This window comes from Anopheles coustani, chromosome X (assembly GCF_943734705.1).
Source record: "Anopheles coustani chromosome X, idAnoCousDA_361_x.2, whole genome shotgun sequence".
In the NCBI taxonomy this organism is placed as follows: Eukaryota; Metazoa; Arthropoda; class Insecta; order Diptera; family Culicidae; genus Anopheles; species Anopheles coustani.
The window spans coordinates 7737022-7754579 of record NC_071290.1 but is presented as its reverse complement, the minus strand read 5'-3'; the positions used below and the strand labels follow the sequence as shown (position 1 = coordinate 7754579).

General features: G+C 50.2%; 2 protein-coding genes across 4 annotated transcripts; one reads left to right on the top strand and one right to left on the bottom strand.

Moving 5' to 3' along the window:
• Window positions 1-1935: 1935 nt before the first annotated feature.
• LOC131268979 (dynein axonemal intermediate chain 3-like) lies at window positions 1936-7205 on the bottom strand. Its single transcript, XM_058271288.1, has 3 exons — window positions 7042-7205; window positions 4753-6977; window positions 1936-3389 (listed from the first exon to the last, which is right to left on the bottom strand). The coding sequence occupies exons 1-3, from the start codon at window positions 7203-7205 to the stop codon at window positions 2221-2223; spliced, it is 3558 nt and encodes a 1185-aa protein (XP_058127271.1). The 3' UTR covers window positions 1936-2220.
• A 653-nt stretch (window positions 7206-7858) lies between these two features.
• LOC131269732 (cytoplasmic dynein 1 intermediate chain) lies at window positions 7859-17465 on the top strand. Of its 3 annotated transcripts, XM_058272234.1 has the most exons (11): window positions 7859-7920; window positions 8746-8936; window positions 9026-9172; window positions 9253-9377; window positions 9860-9892; window positions 10506-10526; window positions 12534-12581; window positions 15167-15316; window positions 15392-15548; window positions 15622-15994; window positions 16064-17465. In XM_058272234.1, exons 2-11 carry the CDS (start codon window positions 8791-8793, stop codon window positions 16883-16885), a joined length of 2022 nt encoding a protein of 673 aa, XP_058128217.1. In that variant the 5' UTR covers window positions 7859-7920; window positions 8746-8790; the 3' UTR covers window positions 16886-17465. The 3 variants fall into 3 exon arrangements, with proteins under 3 accessions (XP_058128217.1, XP_058128218.1, XP_058128219.1); XM_058272235.1 differs by lacking the exon at window positions 9860-9892; XM_058272236.1 differs by lacking the exons at window positions 9860-9892; window positions 12534-12581 and having other exon boundaries at window positions 15143-15316.
• Window positions 17466-17558: the final 93 nt, after the last annotated feature.

Here is a 17558-nt window from a genome sequence, read left to right as displayed (position 1 = left end):
ATAAGCCACGGGTCAGATAGCGAGGGTGCACACACAGACACACACACACACACACACGTTTGTTGGCGGAGTTTTCCTCTCGGCGTCGTAGCTCCGGACACCAGACACTTCCGAGCACTTCAATAGATTTGAATGAACTATCCAGCCGCGGTGATAATACTCTTATTTTTGATGAATCCCTCTACCGGTCCGAAACCACCCTCCCGTGGGGTGGTGAGTGTGTGCGTGAGAGGGGAGAGGGGGGAATGGAGTGGGCAGGAGGTTGCTATAGTGTGCAGGATATGATCGCGTTGGTGCTTACTCCCTCCACCGCACGGATCGGCACTTTGTTTCGTTTCGCTTTCTCATGGATCTCTCTCTCTCTCTCTCTCTCTCTCTCGCTTCTCTTTCTCTCTTTATTCTTCTCCTTCGTTCTCTCTCTCTTTCTCTTTCTATCTTTTTATTTCTTTCCCTTTCATTCTTTCTTTCTTACATTTTCTTGTGTCTTTTTACACGAGCCCAAGATCACGTAACGTTAACGTTTCGTCGGCTTTTAGTACATGTGTCTGTGGGTGTGCGTGGAGGTAATGGCCCCCGCGGCGAAGAGTTAACGGGCACGGGTGGGGGTGTTGGGGAGCCAACCCCCCCCGCGCCGGGTGTGCATCCACGCGTTCCGCCTTCATCTTTCCATGTCGGGCGGATGCGGTTCGAAGCGGACACGTCGGCGGAAATCTCCACCGTATGCACACTGTGTGTGTGTGGTTGATCGGTGACAGGCCGATCTTCACCCTCCCCCAAAATTGAACGCCTAATTGGAGCACACGTTGCATATGGCATTTATTTTGCCTTTGTCCAACCTGATCGAATGCGATGCTGCACGTACGCGCTTCCGGACTTCCGTAATCGGCAGCAACCTAACCAAGCACCCCCGCCATGTGGTGAGTGGTGTGTCTGTCTCCACACTCACCTCAACAGGCCAAACCACATCCCAGAGCTTGTGACGGAAATCGCAGGTAGATGCGCTGAAGAGAACGTAGACGCCGTACAGAGGGCCTAACACCTGCAGGAAATAGATTGGAGTACCCTCCAAAACACACACCCAGACAGAAAGGCACATACCTGCAGTCGGTTGCCAAGCCTGTCACTCAGCCCATTTAGAATGTACGAGATGCTTGCGACTGGAAACACGATGAGTCTGCCGACCGTTCACAATTCTTCCGCTCACTTCCTTGCGTCCTTTGGCATTTCAGGTCGTTCCTTTTGCCTTTTTTTTTTTTATTTGCACTTGGTTTTCACCGCTGCTGGCGATGTGCCAACGCCAGTCACCAGATCCCAGTCACCAGCCGCAATTGTTTGCCCAACTCCCGGGCGGAGGATCCATTATCGGTCCGGAGCGCACATTGTCATACGGCGAAACCAGAAACCGGCTCTTCCTCGAGGCGTGGTGGCGTGTTGTTTGCGCCGGGCAAAGATTGCTCGGACCTAAATGGCTTAACACGCGAAAGGTGCCACGCGCACGGTTGCGTCATCTGGCGGCTGGTGTCATAACGAGTGTGTGCGATGGAGCTGGCAGGAAACGGATTCTCGGACCACGGGGTTGCGCCACTTGTCGGCGACGGAAATTCTATTCTCAACAGTGGATGCAATCGCCAACGTCTGCCATGACGCCGGATTGCGGCACTCCTAAGGAGGATTATACCTTGGTATCGAGAACTACTACCTCGCGGCTATATCCGTTTGTGTTCTCCCGAAAAAAAAATACACGGAGTCCAGGGTAGAAGAACTCTTGGTCTTAGTAGCTGAGCTGGTCTTAGTCTTCGTAGCCGCTACTTCCAGAAGATTTGGCGTGAGTCTTCGCCCACCGAAATCTAAGGCTTGAGACAAAAAAAAAATAAAGTCGACTGGAGCGTTCTCGATAGATTTGGAACGAGTCCTTGTTTATTCTACTCCGAACTCACTGACGTGTGCTTTGCGGCTATAGCTAAACTTGTTGGATTAATTGGTTCGTGGTCTGTGTACGTGGAAGAATAGCGACAGCGGTGTACCTTTTGCCCGAAGTTTTCTCCTGCGACCTACATACCGCCGTTGTCGGCGTTCGTTCCTTACGTCATACGGCTCGGACAGCCGAAATAGTCTGGAATTGAGGCGTGCCGCCCATACTGAGTGTCCCGCGGGCGATGTAACGGGACCTGAGTGGTAGCCCCAATCGCCCGATGTGTACCGTTGGTCGGCGTTGATCGATTAGCTCTGCTGCTCCGTGCCAGCCGTCGCCGTCGCCATCGCGGTCGCCTTCTCGCGGCCCACGTCCGGCACGTCGTCGATGAACGTGACCGAGCGCGCCCTCTGCAGGCCGACCGTGGCCCGGGTTCCCGGAACGTCCGGACTGCCGTTAGTAACGGTGCTTTCGGTGTCGTCGCCGGTGGCCGGCCCGAGTCCGTTCACCCGAACGCCGCCGGACCCGCGGGCCGCCTGCTTCGCCAGGTACGCCTGCAGGTGCTCCATGTTGCCGTGGTCGTCGGAGAGGACGAGCTGGCGGCGCGCCCGCCCCTTCGCCACGATGCTCGCGAAGTTGTCGAGGTCGAGCGGCAGCTGGAACACACGCAGCACCTCCTTCGCCTCCCAGCTGACGCGCGGGTAGTCGGCCAGCTCCTCCCGGAAGCGCGCCCGCACCGTCTCCCGCAGCCGCGCCCGCTCCTGCCCCCCGCCGGCACCGTCCTCCACCGTACCGTGTCCTTCGGCGGATCCGGCCTGTCCCGGCGGCCCCAGCGTGCGCTGGACGCGCCGGTAGTCGTCCGGCGCCGCCGCCACGCTCTCGCCGATGGTGGCCCGCTTGCGCACGTCGTACCGGCGCCGCTCCCGCTCCGGGTGCATCTGCTTGGCGAGCAGCTCCGGGCTCAGGTGGCGCCGGGCCATCATCGTGCGGATGAGCGCACGGTAATAGCGCGAGCGCCACCGACACTCGAGCCGCCTGCTTAGGTCCACGCGCTTCTCCGCGTCCCGCAGCGCCTTCTTCTTCGCCTCCTCGAGCGCCTGCCGGCGCAGGAAGTCGTCATGCTCCTGCTTCTCCACCTCGAGCCGCTCGGCCAGCTCGCGAGCCTCCCGCTCGGCGCGCAGCCTCGCCTCGATCTGCTCGCGGTTCTGCTCGTAGTAGCGCTGCACCCAGGCCTGCTGCTCGTGCTTGCGCGCCAGCTCCGCCCGGATCAGCTGCCGGAAGCGCCGCCGTTCGCTCGGGCGCGGCTCACCGAAGGCCGCCGGGATGCTGAGCAGCCGCACGTTGCAGTTTCCGTCCGCGACTGCCAGGTGTCGCTGCACGCTGCCCCGCTGTTGTTGCTGCTGCTGCTGCTGCTGCGTGATGATTGACAGGATATTTGCGCCGAGGTTGAGTGCTACGCAGGCGGTCGACGTGTTTACTGGTTGCGTGTACAGGCGAACGGGGCAGGGGAAAGAAAAAGCAAACAAAGTCCATTATCTCCAAATCCATAGGCTCCTGAAACAAGCATATCATCGTAGCTGGCACACGATTAAACAGATAGCGCTGCATCGGTGGAGAATATATATAGATCCTGGCGATTGCTGTCCAGAAACAATTAAAATGGCGTTTACAAAGTTGACGGGGCAGAACTCCGTTGATTCAGTTCGGCTAGTACTGTTTACTGCAAGCTAAGCGGTACGGTATCCAAGAGTCAATATCTTACTGTTCATCTCCACCTAGCGAACTCTCCTCCGACGAACTGTCGAACTCAGTTCCCGCAACAGCTGGGAAACTCGTAGGAAACTGGTAGGAAACTCTTGACAGCACTAGCAAAGCCCCTCGTTCTGATGTTTAATAACTGACCACTTAGCGAACTCGGGAAACTCGAAACTCCATACAAGTTTGACAGGAGTTTCACCAGAGTTTCCTATGAGTTCGCTATGTGGAGATGAACAGTTAAAGTCACTCTATCCCAATTAATATCTTCTGCTCAATAGTGCTCACAATGCAATCTGTATGAACTAAACTGATGTCTCATAAGGTTAGGTTACACCATCTTCCTCAATAGAGATCGATTTGTAAGTAAGGTGACAGATACTAAACCAGACATATGATACTCATCTGTGACATCCCACACAGTCCTTTAAACGACAGCTCGTGCGGAGTCGTTCGGAGTGTTGAGGTTAATCTGAGGTTAATCTACCCAACTGTCGCGATACTAGCGAAAGCGACCACACGGCCATTAGTTAAATGTCTATGTGCACAAATTGTCGTGAAAATGGCTCATAGTCTGAGCTCAAGACAGTGTAATGTGTTCCCAAGTCCAATCGCTTAAGTACTGAGTACAAAGTAGAATTCGGCGTAGAACAATTATGCCAAATATGTCTAGTTTTTTCTTTTAACACGAGTCAATGTCTACCAGTTCATAGTTGTAGCTGTTGGGAAATAGAATGGACCAGTCAATAACTACTACTAGCTACTACTACAAGCATCAACTTTAGTCCTCGAGAACATCCTCATTCTCTATCTCCCACAGATTGCGAAGGTAATGCGATTCCCTTGTCGCGGTCAGGACTCAGGACATTGAAGGTTTGAAGCCGTACACATGGAGTAATGTCCAAACAGTTCAGATATTGTATTCTGAACCGTCATGGATTTCCTAGGCAAAACCCATGCGAACGTTTGACTAACGAACTCTAGGTATCCGTGGAGATGGCGTCAAGGCCTCCAGAGACCGTTGGGTCCACTCGAGGATAGCGGGAGAAAAGGAGAGTGAGAGCAAACTGATGTGGCGGGCATACTTTGCAGGTCCCAGATCTCGAAGTCGCCGTTGGCCAGCCCGACAAAGAACACGGACGGACGGTCGAGGCTCCAGGCGCAGGCGGTCACGATGGCCGGCTTGCAGCGCCAGAAGACCGGCGACTGGTGGCAGTCGGCCGTCCAGAGGGCGAGCACGGTGCCGCCGGCGGTCAGCAGCACCTCCGGCACGAAGGTGTTGCGCGCGATCGCCACCAGCGGCCCGTCGTGGACCGGCGCGAACGTGTCCAGCTCGCGGACCGGCTCCTCGTTGACGGTCGCACCCTGATCGAACTCGTACCCATCCCACTTGCCCCAGCAGAGGCCGCCCAGCAGCGTGCCGAAGACGAACGCCATGCGACATCCGGTTGCCGGTGGTTCGTCGAGCGCGAGCGCCACGATGGGCGTCTCGCAGCGGACGCGAAACGTTGGCTGCAGCACGTTGTTCAGGCAGGCCATGCCGGTCGCCCGCGTGCCGCCCTCGCCCCGCTCGCGTGCCGCACTCCCCGTGCCGATGGGTTCGCCTTCGGCGTCGCCCTTGTCCTTGTCCTCGTGTGTCTGCGACACCTGCGACACGGACTGGTCCAGGTCCCAGAGGCAGACGCTGCCGTCCAGCGCGCCCGTCAGCAGGACGCGGCCCCGCTTCTCCTCCGGCCCCTTCACGCGCAGCTGGCCTGTCGGGGCGCAGTGGTAGCTCGGCGGCAGCCAGCGGATCACGGTGATCGGTTTGCGTGCCGACCGCTCGAGGGCGCTGATGGCAACCGGGCGCACGTGCCACGGCCCCTCCGGTGTCCCTCCGGTGGCCGGCTGCGGCTGGTGGGCGCCGCCCGGAGCCGCGCGTGCGAGACGCGAGCCGGGCGTCGCATTACCCAGCAGCGCCTTGATCTCACTCCGGTACGACTGGTGTTGATGGTGATGGTGATGATGGTGGTGGTGGTGGTGGTGGTGGTGGTGGTGATTGAGCCCCGCCGCCCTGGCGTCGCGCTCCGGGGCGCGTGGACCCGCGTGCTCCAGCTGGGCGTCCGTCAGCTCCCAGATGGCCAGCTGTCCGCTGGCCAGCCCGCCCACGAGCAGCCGCTCGTCGTACGGGCAGAAGGACAGCGCCGTCACCTCGCGCGGCGAGTCGAACCACAGCTTGGGGACGAGCGACTCGTCGAAGTTCCACGCCAGCACCGGGCACTTCTCGAACACCAGCCGGTTGACGGTGTCCTCGTCGGTGCGCCCACTCGCGGCTCCCGCCGCCAGCACGCTCGGGATGTGGCGCACGTAGGCGGCCACGAACGAGCCGGCCAGCGTCGGGTGCCACTCGATGGCGGACACGTGCCGGTTGGCGCAGGTGGCCCGCTCCATGAAGCACATCGTCTCGCCGACGAGCGGCGTCTCGTACTTGGCGATCGCTTTGCGCCGCGAGATGATCGGATAGTCGTTCCGGTACATGTCGATCTGGTTGAACTCGAGCGTGTCGAGCAGCTGCACCGCGTGGTCACTGGCCTGCGTCCCGGCCCGGCCCTGCTTGTCCTGCTGCGGCGCACCACTCGACGCTGCCGGTCCGGTGCCGAGCTGGGTCGACGCGGTTGCCGTGCGCTGCTCGTGGCCGATCTCGTACAGGTACTGCGACCAGGCGTTGGTCGGGAAGGTGGGATCGGTCTGCTGGAACTTGTGCACCTTCTGCGGGCGCAGCTGCACGCCGAAGTCGATCGACTTGCGCACGATGTTGCGGAACGCGCCCTTCGGCACGAGCGCCACGTAGCCGTCCCGCGCGTCCCCCACCAGCCGCAGCCGGAAGCGGCACGAGCCGGCCCGCTGCGCCGGAAAGATGCTCTGCGACTCGACGTTCACCACGTTGGTGCGCTGCTTGGGGATGAAGTTCTCGACGTCCCGCTCGCTGTCGCGCGACTGCCAGCGGCGGGCCTTCTTCCGCATCGCGGCCGCCGCCCACAGCCGCTCCACCAGCTCGAGCCGGCGGATCAGCTCGCGCGCCTCCCGCGTCTCCCGCTGGTCGGTGAACACGGCGAACACGTTCTCCTCCTCGGTGCTCTGGTCGGCCAGGTAGCCCATCAGCACCAGCCGGCCCGGCTCCAGGTCGCGCAGCCTGTCCTTCAGCACCCGCTGCACCTTCGTCTTGCCCGGCAGGTGCTCCTCCAGCACTTCCTTCTTGATCTCCCGCCACGGGTGCTCCACGCTCACCGCGCTGCCGATCTCCATGCCCAGCTCCGCTTGCAAATCGGGACTAGAGCGGGGTAACGGTAAGCAACTTGAACAGCAACTGCCCACGACGAGCCCATGCCCCCTACCTGATCACAAGGCGCGAGCACTTCGGGAAGCTGTTCAGCTTCTGCCGCGCGTCGTTCTCCTCGAACCCGAATATCATCGACACCTCCTCGTCCTCCGAGCACTCGAACGTTTGTCGGTGTCCATCCTTTGCATCCGGCACATTGTTGCCCTTTGCGTGAGCCATCCTTTCAACCACCGCACTGGTTTTTTTCCCGCCAGCTAGAGATGAATTATTCTACAAACACAACACCACCATTCTTCTCTGGACAATGAAACTAAACATTTGGCGCGCGTAAACAAGTTGCCATGGTAACGGTGGCTTGATTGTTTCAGCCCTGCATTGTTTTCGTCGGTTTAGTTGAATGTTGGATTAAGCTACCACCACCCGATTTTCATTTAATTTCAGCCTTTCTACTTCTTGGTCGCAAAGGTGGAGGTAAAGCAAGACGTAAATCGTAACGGAAAACAAAGCTTGAAAATGCGGTGGTTTTTATTCGTTGAAATATTTCACGCGCAACTGAAACATTGCACATTGGTAGTTTCTGAAGGGCGTTGCTGATCGCAGGACGGATACAACATACGATTCGATCGTTCAGTGCACACGGTTTGCAACTAAAACCAAAATAATGTTTCGTCTGCAAAGGGGATTCCGTATGCAAATGGGATTTAAGGTTATACGGTACTGATACACGTTGCTTTTCAGCTTTAAATCGAACGGGTACACTCTACCGGCAGCATAATGTCCACGGGGAAGCAAACATCCAGGGCACTATAAACGGTGCACAGGAATTTATCGATTTACGTAGACAACCTCGGCGCATCGCAGTTCTTGCGTAGTGACGGTGCAGTGTGGACGTACGTTACGAAGAGAATACAGCCTTTTTCCCATCACAGCTCTGGTACTGAAGAGTATACATTTTAATTGCTAGCACAAGTGCGATCAATACCCGGTTCATCCCCGTAGTGACTAACCATTCGGAGCGTAAATGTTGTGAAACTCCACACCCCCCGGTCGGCCGGTGGCTTGGAAAAATATTGCGTAGAAGTGCAGCGTGGAAAGTAACCTACCCCCATACCCATACCCCTCCCCCGCCGTTACCATCCGAGCTCTTTCTCCGGAGACTGCATATTCGTCGTGCCCGTAAACCCCATCAACATTCACTGCACCTGACCTTCCATCATCCTAACGAATTGTTTCTAACATCGTCGTAGATTTGTGGCGAAATAGCCCGATTAAACAAGCCATCGGAACGATTTCCAGGCTTCTTTTCCTAGCATCGACTGCATTGTCCGTTTTGACAGCTCAGAGCGAACTGTATTTACCGTTCCTTCTGTTATAAACTGTTATACCAATCCAGTTGGATTTGGGCAGTACTATATAACGCAAAATATACTGCGAATTAAAATTTCCTTCTTGTGGTGGAAGAGAAAATGTGAGTTTTTCCTGTTGGGCCTTCACCAGTCGCTTGAAAACTAGGGGTTCTTTTTTTTTTTTTTTTGTTTTCTACACGTTTCAAACTTTTCATCGCACGCTTTCTTATGTAGTAGCTACTGCTAGTTCTATGCTGCCTTGGTAGAAACAATCGAACTGACCAGATGACGTCATGTTTCGGTCAACACCATACGCCATCCACAGTTGTTGCATTCCGTTTTTTATTCCAACGCACAAATATGGATCATACAAGAAACTAACACAGTCCATCTTCTTGCCATGTGCCGAATAGCTGTGAAAGCTGGAGAAATTAGAGCAATTTGCAAAGCTTTCAAAGATGGATCGAAAGGCGGAGTTGGAACGGAAGAAGGCCAAATTGCAGGCCCTCCGTGAGGAAAAGGATCGACGGCGCAAGGAGAAGGAGCAGAAGGATCTGGAAGAGGCAGCCGGAAAGCTGGGTCACTCGGAAACCAGCACGCGCAAGTACGTCGCCAAGCATGTCGCGGATGTGGGTGGGGGGTGGGAACAAACATTTAACTGCTTCTTTCTTCTTTCTTTCCGGTTGGTTGCAGAGATTTGGATGAGATGCTCTCATCGCTAGGTGTGGCACCGGTATCCGAAGTGCTGTCGTCTCTCTCTTCCGTTAATTCAGCCACCTCCGATCATTCCGCCACGCACACCCCCGACGCAAGTCTTCAGCCCAGCATTAATGGACAGAAGTAACCCATACCGCTTGTTATTGAGTAACATTGCTTCGGTTACACTAATGGTGCTGATTTTCTTCTTCTTCCGCTTGCAGCTATCGCAAGAAACCCGTCAACCTTTGCCTGGTGTCCGTGCAGGCTACGAACATTCCGCCAAAGGAAACGGTCGTCTACTCGAAGCAAACACAAACCAACAGTTCCGGCGGCCATGAGCGCGACGGTAAGTGTACTAGAATCCATCTTTCGGGACGCATTCTCAACCATACCACCCATCTTGTCCGGTTGGTTTCGTTCTCTTTCGCCATAGGAGGGGACGAGGGGACTAAACATTGCAATTGTCCTTGTGTAATTTGTTTCTATTCTTCGTTAGCCAGCATTAACAATGTGCATACATTGCATTACTTTGCCCCTCCCCTTCTTTTTGACCAAGGGTGACACGTCTACTGATAAACATAGCCAATACATAATAGCTGGCCGACAGCATATGCCAGCCGGACGCAAGCAAAAAGATACTTACCGAACGAGTAGCATTTTAGACAGTGTTTAGATGAATCCCTGTTTTTGCACCACCACAGACTTCCCTTGTTTCCAATGCGCCAAAGCTATAATGTTCGACCCACCCCACCTGCACTTACCTGAGGGACATGTATTGAAATAAAATAACAAATACAGTTTTTTCTTGCCATTCCTCACCTCTATCAGGATATATGGAGGATTGGTGGAGACCGCGTAAAGGTAAAGCATGATATCGATGTGTACCGAAAGCATCTATCGTATCGCGTCGTACCGAACCCTCTAGGCGGTACCGACCTAAATAATCTTAACACGAAACCAGTACAAAAAAAATACCAAAATACAAACAACTTCCGTACAAGCCATATGCTTTTCGTCCTGATTTCTCTCTCTATGCTTTTCTGGATCGCTTTTTTCTGTGTTGTTTTTTCGTTTATTTTTAGTTCCGTTTCAAGTTTCCTTGCATACCTCGGACATTGGCCTAGCTTATGTTTATGTTTTACTCTTATTTATTATATTTTGTTAGTATATTTCAAAATAGTATCATCTACGATGGACTCAATAGATCTGGCATACCTCTCCCTCCCCCATTTTCGTTCACCTTAGCTTACATAATGTTGTTCACTGTTTCGTACTGTTTCTATATGCGCGCAAAGTGTATGCAAGCGTGATCCGAATTGTACTAATTATGGTTTTTTTTCACCTACCCACCACCCCACACCACACCCACCTCGGAATTGGCACCAACACGCCGGTCGATACTGTACGCCGTGCCGCTACCGTTTCCCTTCGCTGTTGTCCGTCAAAACGCGCTACCCTGACTGCGATGCTGCAGCTCACGCAACCGACTATTACGGTGAGTAGCCCGTTTCACTCCTCTAATCTAACTTCATGCCTTCCATAGAAAGTTGTCACCAATCCGCTCCCCCCATATCTCAAACTCGCAATAATCAGAGGACTTTCATATCTTGGCTACCTTCCTACTTTTAATAGAAAAGATTTGTTGTGACGAGTAAATCAATGCTTCTGTTGGTTCGACGAATAGGTGTAAACAAGTGAACACGAACTAGTGCAAACGCAATATTTCAGCTTTCGAAACCTCCAATGAAGAAGTTTTGTTTCACTCGTAACTGCGTGAGATCTTTTTTTTATACTTCACCCTTCTCATCACTCTCGCCTTTACTTTCATTGAATCTGATCTGTTCCTTCAAATTATTTTTTATTTATTTGTACTTTTTGCAAAACCCAATCCCAATACACACACACAGACACACACACAAACAAGCCCCTCTTACTGCCTAGAAACGTGTTCATTATGATTTTTATTATCTCTTATCACCATCATCAACATATTTGGCCGACATTACTTTCTCTCTTTTACTGCAAAATGTTATTGTATTCTTACGTTTAATAATATTTGAATACTTTGATTAAATCATTATATTTTTTCGTACTTATATTATTATTGCCTCCGATGGAAGAGCCTATAGAAAACGATTTTATGCGGGATTATATTAGTTTCTCCACCCATTTGTTGTTTCTTTATTATTCCCTTTTTCTCTGTTCTGTAAACTCTATATATTTGTTCATTCCTTTGCGTTTAAACGTGTTTATTTGTTTCGGGAATTATTTTTTGTTTTAGTTCATCTTTAGTCCTAGCCAGTTTACTTTTTTTTTTGTCTTTCGCAACTCTTATCGCATCATAGTACATTAATTGCAAAACATGAACCGATGACTGTTGTTGGATCAAACTGGAACTGGTAGCAGGCGTTCGTTCGTGTATGCTGGTTTCTTCATCTTTCTGTTCTCCTTCCATCTTAGGCGAGGGAAGCAAGCATGCATGTGATGTTTCTCCCGCGCTTCCTACATACGACGACGACGAGCAATATGGTTTTTGTTCACTATGGATTTTTCATGTTTAGTTTTTTTTCTTCAATACTCTTGTTTATGTTCCTATGTTATCCCTTTTCTCTACCGATCAAAAAGAACGTAGCCACTCGGCGCAATTCTTGCTGGGTTGTTGTTCAAACATGAGAACTTCGCAGAAACTAGAAAGGGTTAGTGTTGGAACTTGCTTCCGACCATGTTCTAATGCATCACTACTTGTGTAACGCATTTATCTTCCACGATTTTCCACCCAGTTCATATTTACGTCGCGCTTTTAGTATGCCACATAATTTGGATAAAAATAAGAATAAACTAGCGCTAATAATAAAATGCAATAGACGATAAAACAACTAAATATAGTAGCGTACCAAAGGGGCTGTGGAAACCATGGTTGCAAGTGGTGTAGGATAGCCATAAGGCGTTGCATTGTATACTGGTAGTGAACCCCCCCATTATATTACACGTACACATCTGTCCTCATTTCTCGAGTATCCTATTTCTAAAGGAAGTGCATTAATGTCCGGTTCCTTCGTAATCAGCAGCAGATTTGCAATAGCATCTTATTTCACTTTCCCTTTGATCCCTTTGATTTTAATTTTTGAATGAACAACAGCTCCTCGGTGAGGTCGACATAATACTGCTCGCTAAGATGCGACAAAAAATACAAACGATGTGGCTGCGTTCTTGCTCTTTCATTTTCCTCCTAGTTCCGCACATTTTGACTTCGTGATTCCATTACATACTGCTTAAATAAAAAAAATTAAATCTTAATCAAACACAGTTTTTTTCTCACTTCAAATAATTCCCAATATGATGCTAAACGATAATTGTATTTCTCTGCCAAGTTTAGTTACGCTAAAAGCTTCATTTTTTTGATTTGTAAACCAAAGCCTTATCATTTTCTTTTATAAACCAAAAAAAAACGAAACCAAACACGATAAACAAAGTTTAAGCTAGACTTTTTTCCCATTTCAAGATGAATACAATCTTAACCCCGGTTTAGAGTGGGAGGATGAGTTTACAGGTAGGTTTTTGACATAACAAACAAATTAATTCTTTTTTTATTGCCTATTTGCAATTACCTTTCTCGTTATTTCATTAGACTCTCTCTCTCTATATGCCACATAGACGATCATATTGTTAATAGATTTTCTCCCTATTTTATTTTACATCTATGTTCGGTACTCTATTTTTTCCCAATTATACACACACTTCATGTATAACAAGTTTGTTAACGCTGCGAAACATAGTTGGCATTTCTATCCGTCTTGTGGCGCGTGGCAGGAAAATAGTGTTCATTTATTGCACAAATTAATTGTATGTAGCCTTTATTTTTTTGTTTGAAAAAATAATTATTCTCTTCGTTGAAATATCTCCGAGTTGAATGACATGCATAATACGAGTTAGATCTTTGGCTACGATTGCAAATGTATTTGTTTCCATTTTTTGTTAAAAAAACACTCCTCAATATTGGAATGGACGTTCGGTTTCGTCAAGGAATGTATGCTCCTTTCCTTTTCCTGTGGTAGATCCTCTATCAAATATGCTCTTTCTCTCTCTTTCTCTCTCTTTCTGTCCACCCCATTGCTCCACTCGTTCTGTCCCTCTATGTATGTGTCATTCGAATCATTCCGCTTTCCGGCGCTTGGGTTTTTAAAAAGTGTTGTTCAAATTAGCAATATGCCAACGTCATCCTTCATTAAAACTGCATCCATTCATTTCGTGTCCAGTCCATTCCACTTCCTTTTTCCCTTCCATGTACTTCCTACGTGTTCCCTCTTTCATTCGTAACTGGCTTGACACGTTAAGACAAAGTAGTTTGTAACGGGGCATTGAGGTTATTTTATGGAGCCTTACTGTCGTCTATCTGTATCTAATGAGTAATATACTAACAAGTTTACTGTGGCGACCTGCGGTAAACACTAACACCCTTGGGATGTTGCCAAGTCTAGGGGAAGTGTTTTTCGGTAACAGTGTTTTCTGTTGGTTACTTTACCTTCTCGCTACCATTTTCGCCGCGATTTTTCTATCTACTTCTATCAATCGATACACACTACTTCCTTGTTAGTGTTGCCTTATGTTTGTATGTGATAAGGGTCCTGGCTACTTCTTCTTTGCCGCTACTTCTGTTCTCTCTCCCCACTGCTTTGGGTTGCACCCCATTGTCAGCTCAACGGAACGGAAGGAAATGTTTGTTGCACCATACTTATTTGGTACATTGTGTATCCTTTTTTCGTCTCTCTTTCTCTCCCTTCTCTCTATCGTCGGCTGCATTACTCCTTCAAGTTATCTCTTCTTCTCTCTATCGCTCTGTCCTTTCTCTTTTCTTATAAAGTCATGCAAAAATGGGTGGAGAAATAGACTAGCTCTAAGATCGGAAAACCAAAAACAAATGAAGAGTTCTGAACGTGACAAACGTCTGCGATGTTCAATTTATTAATTTTTCTCAATGCCAAACACCAAAGTGTTCGTCTCATGCATAAACTCTAGCGAAAATTGATCCCATGTATTACTTCTATTACGCCGACAGATACTACTAATACTCACCACCTCGACCCCCCACAGCCTCTGTCCATTCTACGCTTTCCAACATACGCCTCCAACCTTGATTATCACACCTTGTTAACCACTTCCAAATTCTGCTCGTTAGAATATCGTTTCCTTCTCCTTTAACTGGCTGCCATACCAAACGCTGTAAACGCGTAAGGACCTGTTAGCAGATTCTTGTGTAAAAAACAACTCTTTCAAATCCCCTGCTAATTTAGCTTTATTATCTGAAACCTATGCGCGATGACGAGAGGTTGATCTAGTTGTCACTCCAGCACACAGAAACATACATACATACTTACACCCACAAACTCACACACAACACACACCGTTTTCTCAACAACGGAGATGGCTTGACATCCTTTCGATGGATCACCACTTTGGCAGGGGTTTCTTGTTAAAATGTATTTGCAAAGCGCAATATTTGAACTGCCAATTAACAGATTTTGAAAGATTGCTCGAAATCCAATTTTCTTAACATTCATCATTCCTTATTCTTTCCCATCTTCTTTGCTCATACCACTTATTTTCCCCCCCGCTATCCCCTTCAATGCTCTGTCTATCTTTCTATCTCTCTATCTTTCTCTACTATCCTTCCACTGTGCCTTTTATATGCCTTAAAGTCATGTTTCAAATTTTTGCTTCTTTAATTAATCGCTACTATTCTCCTTAGTACGGCGTCGTAACCTAAGTTTGTACATATATAATCTTTTCCTCTCCTATTGCGTTAAAAGTGTGGCAGCTAATTATCCATTAGAGCGATACTGTACGAGCGTTTGTGTGTGTGTATGCGCGCGAGAGAGCGAGCCGGAAGTAGAGACGGAGAATGATGGAGAAAGAGAGATATTGACATATCAATTTAGAATGCATAAATGTAGTTTCGCATTTTCTAGTTTGCGTATGCTTTCCCACTTTTGTTTTTCTTTCTTTTACCATCTATTTTTAACTTAATTTCTACACAGCATATATTATATTATTTTATGATTAAGTTTGCGTGACGCAGAAAATACTAGAACAGAAACAGTTTTACTCATACAGTGCTTACTTTTGGGGACGGTCAAGGTGACGATGAGGAAAGCTCCCTCACCCATATCGACCATGGGTTTCACTCGAAGCTGCCACCCGGCATCCTACCCCACGGGTTGCCAACGGTGAAGGAGGTGGCACCTGCCATCACACCGCAGGAGCAGAAGAAGGAGGACTCAAAGGAAGGTAAGAACGACGCAGGAATGGACCGCGAGTTTCGGGGAGTAACCACAATCTACTGGTGTCGTTCTTTTCCCACAGTGAAAGAGCTTTCCGCCGAGCAGAAGCAAATGATCATCCTCTCCGAGGACTTCCAGCGGTTCATCCTGAAGGCGGGTAAGGTGATGGAGCGGGCGCTGTCCGAGACGGTCGATATTTACACGGACTATATTGGCGGCGGCGAGACGGATGATATTAAGTGAGTTAGCACGTGCCAGGGCGAGTGTAAAGGAAGGTGGTTAGTAATCTGATTTTGTTGGATCTTCTTTCAGCGATGAAAAGTCACATGCCCGCCTGTCGCTGAATCGAACGTTCTACTGCGATCGCTGGTCAAAGAACCGATGCGTGACATCGTTCGACTGGTCAACGCACTTTCCGGAGCTGCTGGTCGCCTCGTACCACAGCAACGAGGAGTCGCCAAACGAGCCGGACGGCGTGGTGGTTGTATGGAATACCAAGTTCAAGAAGCAAACCCCCGAAGAGGTGTTCCACTGCCAGAGCGCCGTCATGTCGACCTGCTTCGCTAAGTTTCACCCGAACCTGATCCTCGGCGGAACCTACTCTGGCCAGATCGTACTCTGGGACAACCGGGTGCAGAAGCGCACGCCCATCCAGCGTACGCCGCTTAGCGCAAATGCTCACACAGTACGTCATCGTGTACACTCCCCCATAGCTCATTTTCTAACATGTTGTTTGTCATGTCCGTTTTTCCAGCAACCGGTCTACTGTCTCTCGATGGTCGGAACGCAAAACGCGCACAACGTCATCTCGATCAGCTCAGACGGCAAGCTGTGCTCATGGAGCCTGGATATGCTGTCGCAGCCGCAAGACGTACTGGAACTGCAGCACCGGCAGTCGAAGGCCATCTCCGTCACTTGCATGGCGTTCCCGCACAACGAGGTGAACAACTTCGTACTTGGTAGTGAGGACGGGTACGTGTACTCGGCCAGCCGGCACGGCAACCGATCCGGCATCGGCGAAACGTACGAGAAGCACCTCGGACCGGTGACCGGCATCTCGGCGCACCACAACCAGTCGTCGCCCGACTTCGGCCACCTGTTCCTCACCTCGTCGATCGATTGGACGATCAAACTGTGGAGCCTGAAGGACAACAAGCCGCTATACTCGTTCGAGGACAACTCCGACTATGTGATGGACGTGGCCTGGTCCCCCATCCATCCGGCGCTGTTCGCCGGCGTGGACGGTAGCGGCCGGCTCGATCTGTGGAACCTCAACCAGGACACGGAGGTGCCTACCGCGTCTATCGTGGTGGACGGGCAGCCGGCGCTGAACCGCGTCTCGTGGACGCCGTCCGGCCTGCACGTGACGGTTGGCGACGAAGCGGGCCGCATCTACGTATACGACGTGGCGGACAACCTCGCTAATCCGCGCATGGACGAGTGGAATAAGCTAAACGCCGTGCTGTACGAGCTGAAAATGAACCAGACGGACGAATTCGACGAGATGGACAAGAAATCGCCGATTCCGCAGAATCCGACCTCGCTCACGTCGCTCGCCGGATCACCACTCATATGAAACTCGATGCTGCGACCACACGCCGTGCCGGCCGCCGGCGTATGATCATCTGTCCAACGCGCCGCGCCATTCCATGCTGATATCAACGTTGAGGCGTACGTTGCCCTACCAAGCCTGCCAACGCAGGATTAGGAAATGAAAACGCGAGTGTTCGGTCGTGAGAGAGGGGGTGGCAGGAATTAAGAAAAGTGTAAAAACCTAATACGCATATACAGTTAGAACCCTAATTTATTAATTTTACAGCAAGCTAAGTGCTATCCACGTACACTATAAGGAAAAAAGTCTAGTAAGCCCTTACCGGGCAGGCATATGGCCGAAGACAGTCGGTACGAATGAGAAAAGTTAAATTACAGTAAATTATAAGCTAAAACATATTATGCATTGTTGAAGTATAAACTAAACTTGAGCAGCCATTCGAGCGGCAATCATCGTTTGGAAAAACACGCTGATACACGCTGATTATATATTTTGCATTGTAAACCCAACCTACGCTAACTGCTGCAAACTAACTGATAATGTAAAAGAACGAATCAAAACATCATGAAAAAAATAAAACATAATTTTTTCGTTTACTGTAACCAATGAATGAAGTGTTCTTCCTTATTATAAGTGTTCCTCGGTGGTGACATCACTCGATTCCATTTGCAGCAAAAAGATGCTGCAGTCAAGAAAC

What these genes read in the sequence shown, in the direction of transcription:
- LOC131269732 (XM_058272234.1), top strand. Translation starts at nt 8,791, where the DNA reads ATGGATCGAAAGGCGGAGTTGGAACGGAAGAAGGCCAAATTGCAGGCC. An exon ending in TCACGCAACCGACTATTACG is followed by an intron (nt 10,527 to 12,533) that starts GTGAGTAGCCCG and finishes TCCCATTTCAAG; the next exon opens with ATGAATACAATCTTAACCCC. An exon ending in GAAGGAGGACTCAAAGGAAG is followed by an intron (nt 15,317 to 15,391) that starts GTAAGAACGACG and finishes CTTTTCCCACAG; the next exon opens with TGAAAGAGCTTTCCGCCGAG.
- LOC131268979 (XM_058271288.1), bottom strand. Translation starts at nt 7,205, where the DNA reads ATGGCTCACGCAAAGGGCAACAATGTGCCGGATGCAAAGGATGGACAC. An exon ending in TGCTCGCGCCTTGTGATCAG is followed by an intron (nt 6,978 to 7,041) that starts GTAGGGGGCATG and finishes ACCCCGCTCTAG; the next exon opens with TCCCGATTTGCAAGCGGAGC. An exon ending in CGAGATCTGGGACCTGCAAA is followed by an intron (nt 3,390 to 4,752) that starts GTATGCCCGCCA and finishes ACACGCAACCAG; the next exon opens with TAAACACGTCGACCGCCTGC.